This window comes from Spermophilus citellus, assembly GCF_964194105.1.
Source record: "Spermophilus citellus genome assembly, chromosome: 15".
Lineage (NCBI taxonomy): Eukaryota > Metazoa > Chordata > Mammalia > Rodentia > Sciuridae > Spermophilus > Spermophilus citellus.
Genome location: NC_138195.1, coordinates 16,289,792 through 16,304,472, shown reverse-complemented (window position 1 = coordinate 16,304,472; position 14,681 = coordinate 16,289,792). Strand labels below are relative to the sequence as shown.

Below are 14,681 nucleotides of genomic sequence, written 5' to 3'. Positions count from 1 at the left end.
GTGGTTCTAGCACAGTCGGGTAGGCAGAGACCATGTGTCCCCACAGATGTGGTAGTGGCTTTGTGGCAGTATTTGCAGGTTTCCCAAGCTCTGCCTGAGGTTTGGAAGGGCTTTAAGGACTGAAACATCAGCATTACTGCTTGGCCATGAGATGTAAGGCTCAAGGAGTGGACTGTGCCCTTCTTGAGGGAAGATCTGATCACAGAGCTTGTTGACACAGGGAACCTATATTTACCCAGGATCCTGGTTCCACCATTGATCCCATCCAGGAGATAGAGCAGAGGCCACTTCTGGGGAATTGGGGGTCAGGAGGGTTTTATGCAAGAAGGAATTTGAATACAGATGAGATAGCAGCAGAAAAGGGCTCTGACCAAGGACAGGAGGACAGGACAAAAGTGCCTGGGGAAGTATAGGTGGCACTGGGCTCATACAGGTAAAGAAGGGGTGGGCACTGTGGATGCCTATATAGGCCCTAGAAGTGAGATCATGGCATGTCCTGGCTGACACTTCTGTGTTGGGTGTGGCCAGGATGCTGCCTCAGGCTGGAATCATAAATGGAGCCCTATCAGGGGAGACAGTCCCTGCTATAGTCTGATGGCCCAGGCAGAAGGCATGATAGAGTGGCCTCAGGGAACATATGCTGGTTCTGATGTAGCACAAGACACCATGGCCCTGGGGTAAGCCATGCAGGGCCACTGTCTCCATCTCAATGGCACTAATGACTGGAGCGGCAAGACCAGAAACCATACCCCCTGCCCCTGACTGGGTTTTAAGCTCACAATGACAGATGAATACTTTATTGGTTTTCTGTACCTTCAGAAATTTTGGGAGATCTCCAGACAGATCCATGAGTTTATGACATGGACACAAGTAGAGTGTCCCTTTGAGAAGGACAAGAAGATTCAGAGTTACCTGCTCACAGCGCCCATCTACAGCGAGGAAGGTAAGAGCCCCTTCCTGGCAGCATGCCCCACTTGCCAGCTGGACAATTGCCCTGACTCCCCATCTAGGCCCCTGTCCTCTTGGGATTGCCCTGGGAGGTGGGTGTGATTATTACCCAGAATCACAGAGGGGCTACTCAGCTTGCACCATGAGTGTGCCTGAGGGTGGGTTATGGACAGATGACAGATGACAGATAAGGAGGATGGGATGCTATTCAAGAGAACCAAAACAAGGAAGTACTCTAGTCCCTTGACAAGAAGTCTAGGAATTCCTTGCAGTAGAAACCTGCATATTACCCAGCCAGAGGTTTTTGTCCCTTTGTCCTGGGACTAGCTTTGCCCCTGGAAGGGATAACTGGGTGTGGCAGGCAGACACCCAAGGAGATACTGGTTCTAAGAGCTTTCCCATCCTCAGCTCTCTTCATCGCCTCCTTTGAAAGTGAAGGTCCTGAGAACCATATGGAAAAGGACAGCTGGAAGGCCCTCAGGTAGGATACCCCAGGGACCCAGGAGCCCACAAGGAAGGGAGAGGACTGGGAGCAAACATGACAATCTGCCTTTCTGAAAGGGGTCCTGGGGCAGTGGGAGACTGAGGACTGGGTCCGGATTTGGGCCCTCCCCTCACGAATCAAGGACCTACACTTTCTGCCTGCTCAGGAGCCTGACTGTTGTCCTGTCCCTTGCCCACCTTTAGGACCACTCTCCTTAATAGAGCCTGAGGGTATGGATGCAGCCTGCACGTAACCGGATGAAGCACATGCACAAACCAAGTTTGAATCTTGATTGATATGGGTTGAGATGAGGAGGCCTCACTGGTTGGGGTCCATTTTGTATATAACTTTTATGAAAAAGAAAATGGTAATTATTTCATGCATCAACCTTTGGCACTTACAAAGTTTTTTTTGTTTATTTTAAATAACAGGGCAGGGCCCTGCTTTGGGGAGGGGTGGGGAAAGAGTATCATGGGAGATGGCATCCATGATAACATCTTATTCTAATGAAATGTAGATTTTTATTTTATACTTTTGATTATTAACATCTTATGAAAAAAATATTTTAAAAAACCCAACCAAAACCAACGTGAGCCCTGCCTGCTCGGACGCCTTTCCAGCCAGTGTCTCTGATGTCGGGGTTAGTGCCTTAGAGGGTACTGGGGGTCCGGTCTTCCTGCTCTGTTGTTTGAGCCTTCAGTGAGCTCTGCCCTGAGCTGCGAGGCGCTCACCCTCAACAGCCTAGGCCATGAGGTTCCAGAGGGAAGGGCTGGGGCACCTGGGAGGTCTCCTATATACTTCTGGAAGTGAACCTTTGAGTGCGGGCTCTCCAAAGTTTACATTTTCATTTTCCTTTATCAGGGATTTATGGGGTCGGGGAGGGGCAGGGGGACACCTGGTGGCATATTTTCTGGAAGAATACGTCTGGCAAATTCTTCAATTGTGTTTTAGACAAGAGAAAATCTAAAGTAATAAGGGGGAGGGAGCCATAGCATTGCAGTTTTCATGGCTATAACTGAAAGACACACTGAGCTGTAATGAAGAGAACACCAAGTAGACTCGGGATGGTGACATTTAAAGCTGTTCTCGAAACCCACGCACAAAAGGAAGAGAAAGAAGCAAAGTCAGTGTGCTAGGGGACTTGCCCTCCTCTTCTCTCTGGTGGGAGGCAACCTCACTGGAATCTAAAATCAGAAAATTAGCCAGGCTGAAACTGCTGGAGCCCTTTCAGATGGAACTGCCCTACACTGAGAGGTATTTTTCTAAACCCAAACCAGAAGAGAACACTCCATTTTTCATGTCTGACTTCCTGGCGTGAACCTTGGGCCTTACTGACCGTGGGACTGGACGGCTCTCTCCTTTAGAAAGCCAGAGGCGGTCCATCCACACTGACTGTCTCCCTTGCAGGAGCTTCTCATCCTTGTCCCTCTCCACTTGCCTGGCTTTGGCAGGAGCCACGAGTCAGGAAGCCAAGGCAGGGACCCGTTAAGGTCCCAATTCCAGAGCTCAGAGGGAGAGCCTGGAGACGAATGGGCCAGGCCTCGTGAAGGAGGCAAAGTGGCTGCTGCCCTTAGCCGGAGTGGAGCTGAATAGTTACACTGTATTGTCACAGTGTGTTTGCACTTTTCAGACATTCTAGCTAGTCCAGATTGTATACTGATAGTACATATTGATTTGTTTATGTCTTTGAGATAAAGAAAGGCTGAAACTTGAGAATATATATTTGGAATACAATGTTAGAACATTTTCTGTATGTGTGTTAAAGAGCCTTCATGTCAATGTGCGCTTCACGGGTCACCAGTTCTACTTGAAACAGTGTCTATGTTTGCTATTTTATTTTCCCAATTTGATACATACCTTCAATTTGATGTTTTGGTATTTGGAGCTGATCTCTGAGTATAAAGCTGTACCATAGCACAGGATGTCAGTTTTGGTGTGACTGGACGTACTTGCATCAATAAAAGAACATGTTGCTCCCCACTCTTGTGTGTGCCAGGTGGTATGCCATACGTGGTGCCAGTAGCCCAGGCTAGGGAGGAAGAGAAGGGAGGACATACCAGGCATCCAAGGGGGCACCTGGCAGGGAGCATTCATCTGCAGTTGGGCAACATATTCTCACAAAGGGCTTTTCCAATGTGCAGTGCAAGACTAGAACAGGCTGCACAGTGTTCCTGTCCTGCTTTTCTCAAAGCTGGTTGCAAAGGATGCCACTAGCTGCTTTAGTCCATGGTCAGGTAAGTTGAGGACACTTAGTGAAAAACTGCAAAGGCTCTTTCACTGCAGCAGCCTTCACAGTCGGAACCTGTATGAATGTGGACATTGTGGGTCTTTAGGTCCAGGGAGGGCTGGGCAGCACTTGTTAACATCTTCCCGTGGAGGCATATGCTGGATACAGGTCTGGATGGGGCTTGTCCTTGCATTCAAGAATATTCAAGCAGGGTTTACTGACGGGCACATGAAACTTGGGAAACTAAAGGAACTGAGGCACCAAAAATGGGGAGTCACCCTTCTTTTCCAGCCTGCCCATTCCCTGCTGTAGACAAGGCCCAAGCTGGATGAGGTCCTCACTACAGTCTAACCCTGTGCATTCACAGTAAACTCCACTAATTTCTAATTTGTTCATTATCCAACATTTCCACAAGACCAGCACAACCCAACAGAAAACTTTCTGCAGTGACAGAATGTTCTATAACTACACTGTCCAATATAATGGCCACTAAGTACATTTTGTGGGTATTGAGTATTGAAATGTGGCCAGTGTGCTCAAGGAACTAAATGTCTAAGTTTAAATAGCTGGTAGCCACTGCATCAGACCAAGGCTGAGTGTGAGGCCTGTCTGCTGCTCTCCCCCCCCCCCCCCCGTCATCTGGTACACAGCACTAACAGGTGCTCAGGTGTTTGTAGAGAACATGTGAAGATACCTGAACTTTGGGCAAATGACATTATGTTTATGGCATTCCTAGTTTCCTGGTAAAGTTATTTTTGAGTTTCACCTGCCCAACCAAAGAAGGGGCAGGACATCTGTGCATTGGATGTGAGCTCGTGTGACCTGCAACGACACCAACCTTTGCCCATTTTGTTTCCTGGGAAACAAAATGTGCATTCTCAGGCCCCATTCCAGATATGCTGAATTGGAAAGCCAGGGGAAGCCTAGTATAGCCTGGCTGCAAACCATGTTGGAAAAGCTCTGTGTAGTTAAGGGGCTGTGGGTGGGCTCCTGCATGTCTACCTCCTTACAGCCCACCTCTCCCAGGTGCCCTCTACTCACACATGGAACTTTTGTATGTCTGCCAACACATCATACTCCTGTACCCTGCTCCCATTCTTGCAAAGCTAGGAGACTGCAGTTCAGTCTGCATGAGCCCCTGAAATGTTCCCTGGGAATGGTGACTAGGCTCCTTGGGGTTGTCCCTCATTTCTTTGTCACACTGTATGTGGGCTGCCAGTGTTCATCTCATGTCCTGGTTCTTCTGTGCAGTGCCATTTCCTCTGTAGCTATGCCCAGTGAACAGTAAGTACATGGTTTCTCACAACACCTGTAATATCCAAATGTTACCTCTCACCTCACAAAGTTGCACAAACAGATCTATATTAGAGCTCCAGGTGTGGCAGGGAGAGGAGCTAAGGATCTACTAAGATCCTGTTGAGACCTTTGTGACAGATTACTTGTGACATACATATCTCCCGCACCTATACCTGTTTGCCATGTTCCTTAGGGAAGCCAAAAAAGGCAATGGTCAGAGTGAGAAGTGAAGTTAAAACTACTGGATCTAAGTTTTGGTCTTCAGCTGCCAGATGCTTGAACAAGTTATCTGGCTCTTTAAACCTCCATTGTCCCAGGATTAAAATGGGAATCACCCTAGTAGGTTCAAGGCTCTGGGTTCAATTTCTAGCAAGGATGTGGGGAAATTTTTGTCTCATGGTTTGGAAGAGTAGATGGCACGGAGCATGGGTGGCACCTCATGATGCTGAGCTGCTCTTCTGCAGAGAGTAGCAGTTCTTGGGAAACAAGAGGCAAACATTATGAGCAGCACCCTTCTCAAAGGAACACTTGAAGTCCTATCAATGCCAAAATACACTATCATCACCAAAGAGCCACTTAGTTATTAAATCCAACCAGTATACAAACTTACATGAGGAAAAAAGATATTTGAAAATTTGGGATTGAAAACTACTTCCTAAACAAAATCTATAAGCCACATACAGACCAGTTTAGATCATGTTAACACAATTTCTTTCTTTATTCCTTCCAAAGAAGTCCTAGTACTGTGAGGAGGATAAGGGACTGCCAAAACACTAGAAGTATCTATCCCAACATAATCAGGACACTCATGATGGATCTTCAGCAGCAGTGTTGAGTAAACAATGTTGGAAAGGATATAAGAAAGCAAATTATGCACCTGTCCATTTCTGACACCATGAAAGACTAAGTAACTGCCTGATGAAAACAACCCATAAAGTTGTACAAAATGTACAAATCTAAATGAAGGCAGGACCCAGAGAAGTCCAGAAAGAGCTGAATCCAGCTTTTGTCCCATGAGCATCCATTTTTTTTAAGTCCACAGGGAGATGCAGAAGGTGATCCGGAGTCTGCTCAAGAAGAGGGATCAAAGAGGAAACCCTGCCTGCTAAAGCTGGCATCCCAGAAAACTACCCCTCAGTGTAACAGTGAACTTGAAATAAAATGCCCTAACCAAAGCCCAACCAAGGGTGTTAAGAAAAAGTGTCTGTTCTCAACATATCGGAATCTATGGGACCCAATGAAAGCAGTTCTAAGAGGAAAATTCATTGCCTGGAGTTCATTCCTTAAAAAAAGGAAAAACCAACAAATAAATGATCTCATACTTCATCTCAAAATCCTAGAAAAAGAAGAGCAAAACAACAGCAAAAGAAGTAGAAGGCAAGAAATAATTAAAATCAGAGCTGAAATTAATGAAATCGAAACAAAAGAAACTATTGAAAAAATTGACAAAACTAAAAGTTGGTTCTTTGAAAAAATAAATAAGATCGACAGACCCTTAGCCATGCTAACGAAGAGAAGAAGAGAGAGAACTCAAATTACTAGCATAAGGGATGAAAAAGGCAATATCACAACAGACACTTCAGAAATACAGAAGATAATTAGAAATTATTTTGAATCCTTATACTCCAATAAAATAGAAGACAGTGAAGGCATCGATAAATTTCTTAAGTCATATGATCTGCCCAGATTGAGTCAGGAGGATATAGACAACCTAAACAGACCAATATCAATTGAGGAAATAGAAGAAGCCATCAAAAGACTACCTCTACCACGCGGCCTGCGCAGTGGTTTCATTAATGAGGTTCTGGCATTAAGTTAGTTAGAAGAGATCAAAATAAAACACACAGACAGTACCTTATTTTATATTGCTAGGTCCGAGACAGCTCGCCTCCCTGGTCCCCGCCTCAAGCCGCCCAGCAGGGCAGCGAGGATTACTCTGGGCTAGCAGGAGAGAGAGAGAGCGAACACGCCGGGGAGTAGCCTTTTATTTGGGGGGACAAGAGATTCAGGGGAGAATTCCATCCAATGAAGGTTGAGGGGGGGCTGCACTCCAAGGTCAGGGTCAGTGATTGGGTCTCCAGGGTCAGTGGTTACGCAGACCCCCACACGGATGGGCTCTCTCATCAGGAAAGGGTCGGGATAACTCCGACACAGCCAGAGTGCCTCAGGCCCTTAACAGGGAGTCACCCAATCACGTGTCAGAATGGCTCCCCACAACTACCAACTAAGAAAAGCCCAGGACCGGATGGGTATACAGCAGAGTTTTACAAAACCTTTAAAGAAGAACTAATACCAATACTTTTCAAGCTATTCCAGGAAATAGAAAAAGAGGGAGAAATTCCAAATTCATTCTACGAGGCCAACATCACTCTGATTCCTAAACCAGATAAAGATACTTCAAAGAAAGAAAACTACAGACCAATATCTCTAATGAACCTAGATGCAAAAATCCTCAATAAAATTCTGGTGAATCGGATACAAAAACATATCAAAAAAATTGTGCACCATGATCAAGTAGGATTCATCCCTGGGATGCAAGGATGGTTCAATATACGGAAATCAATAAATGCTATTTGGGGCTGGGGATGTGGCTCAAGTAGTAGCGCGCTTGCCTGGCATGCGTGCGGCCCGGGTTCGATTCTCAGCACCACATACAAACAAAGATGTTGTGTCCGCCGATAACTAAAAAATAAATATTAAAAAAATTCTCTCTCTCTCTCTCTCTCACTCTCTCTTTAAAAAAATAAATGTTATTCACCACATCAATAGACTTAAAGATAAGAACCATATGATCATCTCGATAGATGCAGAAAAAGCATTCGACAAAGTACAGCATTCCTTTATGTTCAAAACTCTAGAAAAACTAGGGATAACAGGAACATACCTCAATATTGTAAAAGCTATCTATGCTAAGCCTCAGGCTAGCATCATTCTGAACGGAGAAAAATTGAAGGCATTCCCTCTAAAATCTGGAACAAGACAGGGATGCCCTCTCTCACCACTTCTGTTCAACATAGTTCTCGAAACACTGGCCAGAGCAATTAGACGAAAGAAATTAAAGGCATAAAAATAGGAAAAGAAGAACTTAAATTATCACTATTTGCAGATGACATGATTCTATACCTAGCAGACCCAAAAGGGTCTACAAAGAAACTATTAGAGTTAATAAATGAATTCAGCAAAGTGGCAGGATATAAAATCAACATGCATAAATCTAAGGCATTCCTGTATATCAGCGACAAATCCTCTGAAATGGAAATGAGGACAACCACTCCATTCACAATATCCTCAAAAAAAAAAAAAAAAAAAAACAACTTGGGAATCAACCTATCAAAAGAGGTGAAAGACTTATACAATGAAAACTACAGAACCCTAAAGAGAGAAATAGAAGAAGATCTTAGAAGATGGAAAAATATACCCTGTTCATGGATAGGCAGAACTAACATCATCAAAATGGCGATATTACCAAAAGTTCTCTATAGGTTTAATGCAATGCCAATCAAAATCCCAATGACATTTCTTGTAGAAATAGAGAAAGCAATCATGAAATTCATATGGAAAAATAAAAGACCCAGAATAGCAAAAACAACTCTAAGCAGGAAGTGTGAATCAGGCGGTATAGCGATACCAGACTTCAAACTATACTACAGAGCAATAGTAACAAAAACAGCATGGTACTGGTACCAAAACAGGCGGGTTGACCAATGGTACAGAATAGAGGACACAGAAACCAATCCACAATATTACAACTATCTTATATTTGATAAAGGGGCTAAATGCATGCAATGGAGGAGGGATAGCATCTTCAACAAATGGTGCTGGGAAAACTGGAAATCCATATGCAACAAAATGAAACTGAATCTCTTTCTCTCACCATGCACAAAAGTTAACTCAAAATGGATCAAGGAGCTTGATATCAAATCAGAGACACGGCGTCTGATAGAAGAAAAAGTTGGCTATGATCTACATACTGTGGGGTCGGGCTCCAAATTCCTCAATAGGACACCCATAGCACAAGAGTTAATAACTAAAATGAACAAATGGGACTTACTCAAACTAAAAAGTTTTTTTCTCAGCAAAAGAAACAATAAGAGAGGTAAATAGGGAGCCTACATCCTGGGAACAAATCTTTACTGCTCACACTTCAGATAGAGCCCTAATATCCAGAGTATACAAAGAACTCAAAAAGTTAAACAATAAGAAAACAAATAACCCAATCAACAAATGGGCCAAGGACCTGAACAGACACTTCTCAGAGGAGGACATTCAATCAATCAACAAGTATATGAAAAAATGCTCAACATCGCTAGCAGTCAGAGAAATGCAAATCAAAACCACCCTAAGATACCATCTCACTCCAGTAAGATTGGCAGCCATTATGAAGTCAAACAACAACAAGTGTTGGCGAGGATGTGGGGAAAAGGGTACACTCGTACATTGCTGGTGGGACTGCAAATTGGTGCGGCTAATATGGAAAGCAGTATGGAGATTTCTTGGAAAGCTGGGAATGGAACCACCATTTGACCCAGCTATTCCCCTTCTCGGTCTATTCCCTAAAGACCTAAAAAGAGCATACTACAGGGACACTGCTACATTGATGTTCATAGCAGCACAATTCACAATAGCAAGACTGTGGAACCAACCTAGATGCCCTTCAATAGACGAATGGATAAAAAAAATGTGGCATTTATACACAATGGAGTATTACTCTGCTTTAAAAAATGACAAAATCATAGAATTTGCAGGGAAATGGATGGCATTAGAGCAGATTATGCTAAGTGAAGCTAGCCAATCCCTAAAAAACAAATGCTAAATGTCTTCTTTGATATAAGGAGAGTAACTAAGAACAGAGTAGGAAGAAAGAGCATGAGGAGAAGATTAACATTAAACAGGGATGAGAGGTGGGAGGGAAAGGGAGAGAGAAGGGAAATTGCATGGAAATGGAAGGAGACCCTCAGGGTTATACAAAATTACATACAAGAGGAAGTGAGGGGAAAGGGAAAAAAAACAAGGGGGAGAAATGAATTATAGTAGATGGGGTAGAGAGAGAAGAGGGGAGGGAAAGGAAGGGGAGGGGGGATAGTAGAGGATAGGAAAGGCAGCAGAATACAACAGACACTAGTATGGCAGTATGTAAATCAGTGGATGTGTAACCGATGTGATTCTGCAATCTGTATACGGGGTAAAAATGGGAGTTCATAACCCACCTGAATCAAAATGTGAAATATGATATATCAAGAACTATGTAATGTTTTGAACAACCAACAATAAAAATAAATAAATAAATAAACATTGACATTGCAATGAGAATGGCAATGCAGTGGCTAATAGTTTTTATTTAAATATTCTCCTTTGTTTTAGCTTTGGTTCCAAGACAAATGTTGTAAATCCTGCATGGTGCTTACATTTAAAATTTAAATGAATAAAACACTATTATATTGCAAAAAAAAAAAAAAAAAGAAAAAGTGTCTGTTCTGAACCTCAACATTAAATGAAGTCAGGGAAACTCAACATTTGTAATCACAAGCCAGTGAGCTCTACAAAGTTTTGCAGGGTCAGAAAAAAATAAACTCACATATAGATATATCAGAATGATACAGAAGAAAGATAAAGAGGAGATGGATAGCCATTCAGAGAAAAGAAGGCTGATTACTTTCAAAAAAGGGCCAACATAGCTAATAATTCACAGCAGAAATAACTAAAGACAGGAGGCTATGGAATAACATCCATGTGGCTGAAAAGAAAAATAATTGACAACCTAGAATTCTTTGCCCTTCAAAAATATATTGTTTAAATGAGAGAAAATAAAGATATTTACAAACTACAATGGAGCTGACTATCAGCAGACCTTCATCAAAACAAAAAACCAAAAAACTAACCAATCAACCAAACAAACAACACAAAAAAACCCCAAAACAATGACATCAACAATAAAAAAACAAACTAAAGAACAATTCTTGGCTCCTAAAATTTCCAGATTTATCATAGTTCTAAATTTTAAATACAATATAATAAATTATCTAAAAGAAAACATGAAATTTTCTTCTATAGTTTGGAATAGGCAGAGGTTTCTTAACATCAAAATCATTGGCTATAAAAGAAAGAAAACTGATAATTTGGACTTTTTTGTAATTAAGAACTCTTATTAACAGATACCATTAAGAGAGTGAAAAATAGGCCCATACCTGGGAAAAGATATTTGTAATGTATAAATCTGACAAAGGACTCAAATCCATAATATTGAAGTAACTCCCATGAATCAGTTTTTTAAAATATAAGCCAATTTTTTAAAAAGGCAAAAGACTTTTTTATCACAAAAGGAGGAAGCTAAATGACCAAAAAGTCATTGATATAAGGTATTTACTAAATTAAAACCAAAATGAGATAACTATACATACCTACTGAGTCTAAATTAAAACTACTGTAAATATAGTGCTGGGGAGAACGTGAAGCTACTGGATGTTTCCTACATGGTTGATAAAGGTCAGTTATTTGAAAGGACTGAAAATCATTTGCCAACACTTCACAAAGCCAACCAAGAAAAAATATGAGCTAGACATGATAGTAGATATCTTTAGTCCAAGCTACATGGCAGGCTGAGGCCAGAGACTGAGGTAGGAGAATTGCTGAGTTTGGGGCCAGCCTGGGCAAAATAGCGAGAATCCATCTAAATAAAAATACATAGAAAAATAAAAAGCAGTACAAATAAACAATACCAAGAATGTGAAAGAGAACATCACTATGAATCCTGTAAATATTACACATAAATAGAGGTTACTGTAAACAACTTTGTGCATTTAATCTACACTTTCAAATTTATCAGTATAAATTTCTAGAAAATTATAATTTACTTTAAGTAATCAAAACTGACTCTAGGAAAAACAGAAAATCTGAATAGTTATATAATCATTACATAAATCGAACCAGTGATCGCAAAGCTTCCCCTGGGCATGAACTTTTCCCATGAGAAGTTCATGCCCAGGTGGCTTTCAGGCAGCTATACCTCATATTCAAATAATTCCTGTTTTTAAAAAAACCTTTCTAGAAACAGTAAGAGGGAACACTTGTAACTTATTTTAGAAGCTAGAACCTTAATAGAAAAGTCCAACAAGGATGAGAGAGGAAAGGTACATGGCATTTCTTCAAGAACATAGATGAAAATGTCTGAAAAATATTATAAACACACCCACATGAATACAGAGATGCAAATGAATATATGTGTGTATATATATAGATGAAACCAAATCCAGCAACATAAAAAAAGGCTAAAACATCATGACCAATTGGAGCTTGCCCCATGAATGCAAGGGCATGTCAGAAAACCTATGAATTTAATTCATCAACTTAACATAGGAGGAAAAGAGGTTGTATGATCATCTGATATGATAAAATCTCACCAAGTAATACTAAAAGAGACTTTCTTAGCCCGATAAAAGGTATTTACAAAACAAACAAACAAAAACCCTCCAGTAAATACCTTATTTACAGATGAAACACTGAAAGTGTTACCCTTGAAATCAGTAACACAGGGAGGGTACCCACTATTACCACTTCCATCATCACTGAACAAATCCTAATAAGCACCGGAAAATGAATAAATCAAAGGTCTAAAAACTGGAAATAAAAACCAAACCAAGCTAAAAACTCCCACTCTTAAAAATAGGACATGGTTGTATAATAGGAACAATATAAAAGAAACTAGAAATATATTAATAGAATTAAGAAATTTTGGGAAGGTTTCTGAATACAAAACTAAAATCAGTGGTTTCTAAACACCAGGTTTAGATTTCTAAACAGACAAAAAGAAAAACAAAACAACAGGCACAATGGTATAAAAAATACAAAGTACCTAGGGGGAAAATAATACATGTAAGTCCACTGTGTGAAAAATTATAAACTTAATTGGAAGACAATGAAGATATATACAGACAATAAAGAGATATGACATGTTCAGGGTCTAGAAGATTCACATCATAATGATCAGTTCTTCTCAATGTGATCTTATAGACTTAATGCGATTACAAATTCATAAACTTTTTTTTGAAGCTTATTCCAACATTTATATGAATGAACAAAGTCTATAAAATAGCCATGACTTCTTTTAAGGACAAGACAAGTGGACAGCTCTCCCAAATGTCACATTGTATAAAAAGTTACAGTGATTCAGACCATGTGGTTGTGGTGTACTGATGGACAGAAAAACTGATGGCACAAAAGATAGCCCAGAATTAGACATGTGTATGCATGTCTGATGGATGACAGAGTGGTCTTGCAAATCAATGGATAAAAAGTATTTCACTTTTTTCCATCATTACCTTATTATAATTATGGGAAAAAAGTGAAATATAATCCTTATCTCAGATCACACTCAAAATCTATTTGGTTATAGATCAAGAAAAGCAAACCTACAAATGAGATATTTAGAAGATAATAGATAACAATATCTCTATGAAATCCTTCCTTATTATGAGGTCATAAATCAATAATACAGAGTAGAAACCAACAGTTCACCAAAGTTATACAGATGGAAAATAAGCATGTGAAAATATGCTCCACATCATGTTATTAGGGAAATGCAAATTCAAATGCTATATTACTACACACCTAATGGAGAGTCAAATTACAGAACAGATACTACAAAATGCTGCTGAGCTGTAAGACCTTTTATTTTTCAGAGATGGTGGGAATGCAAAATGTTGTAGCCATTTTGGAAGACTGGTGATTTCTCACAAAACTGATCATATGCTTAACTATATGATCTAGCAATTGTGCTCCTTGGTGTCTGCCTAAAGGAGTTGAAAATTTAGGTACAAATAAAAACCTGCACATGGATGATTACAGACTAGCATCATCATAATGGCCAAAACAGAGAAGCAACCATAATACCATCACAGTTGAGTGAATAAACAATGGAATATTTTCAGTGCTAGAGATAAATGAAGCATCGAGCCATGAAAATACATGGAGGAAACTTAAATGGATATTACTATGTGAGGGAAGTCAGTTTATATAAAGGCTACATATTATATGCTTTCAACTATATGACTTTCTACTAACAGCAAAACTCTGAAGACAATAAAAAGATCAGTGGTTGCCAGGAGTTAGGGGGAAGGGATGAATAGGCAGAGCAGTGAGAATTTTTAGGGTAGTGAAATTATTTTGTATACTATAAAGGTGGATACATGTCATTAACATTGATATGTCTAAATGCACAGAATATATAATACCAAGAGTGAACCCTCATGTAAATCATGGTCTTTGGGTCATAATAAGGTATTGTGCAGGATCATCAACTGTAACAAATGTTGTAACTTTGATAGGGGGAGTTAATAGGGAAATCTGTGCATATGCATGAGCAAGGGATACAGTAGTCCACCTTATTTGTGGAAGATACATTATAAGACTCCCAGTGGATGCCTGAAACTCAGAAAGTAATAAACCCTATATACACTGTATTTTCCTATACATCTATACCTATGACAAAATTTATCAATTAGGCACAGTAAGAGGTTAATAACAAAAATTAATAATAAAATAGAACAATTATTATAACAAAAATTGTATGACCATAGCACTTGTTTTAGTCAAGATTTTTCATCACTATGACCAAAATACTTGGTAAGAGCAACTCAAAGGAGGAAAAGTTTATTTTGGATCATAGTACCAGTTGTTGAGTCCATGGTGGATGAACTCCATTGCTCTGGCCCAATGAGGGAGAACATCATG

General features: G+C 40.5%; 2 protein-coding genes across 7 annotated transcripts in view; one reads left to right on the top strand and one right to left on the bottom strand.

Annotated features, from left to right (window-relative positions):
• The window catches only part of RASGEF1A (RasGEF domain family member 1A), a 78,256-nt gene extending 74,988 nt beyond the window's left edge, over positions 1 to 3,268 (top strand). For all 5 annotated transcript variants that reach the window (XM_081268018.1, XM_081268017.1, XM_081268019.1 and 2 more), the window contains exons 11-13: positions 820 to 943; positions 1,357 to 1,429; positions 1,636 to 3,268. In XM_081268018.1, coding sequence (XP_081124144.1) covers positions 820 to 943; positions 1,357 to 1,429; positions 1,636 to 1,660 — 222 coding nt within the window. In that variant the 3' untranslated portion in view covers positions 1,661 to 3,268. The remainder of the gene's footprint in view (positions 1 to 819; positions 944 to 1,356; positions 1,430 to 1,635) is intronic.
• Positions 1 to 14,681, bottom strand: part of CSGALNACT2 (chondroitin sulfate N-acetylgalactosaminyltransferase 2) — a 57,401-nt gene that overhangs the window by 936 nt on the left and 41,784 nt on the right. The gene's annotated exons all lie outside the window — the stretch shown is intronic.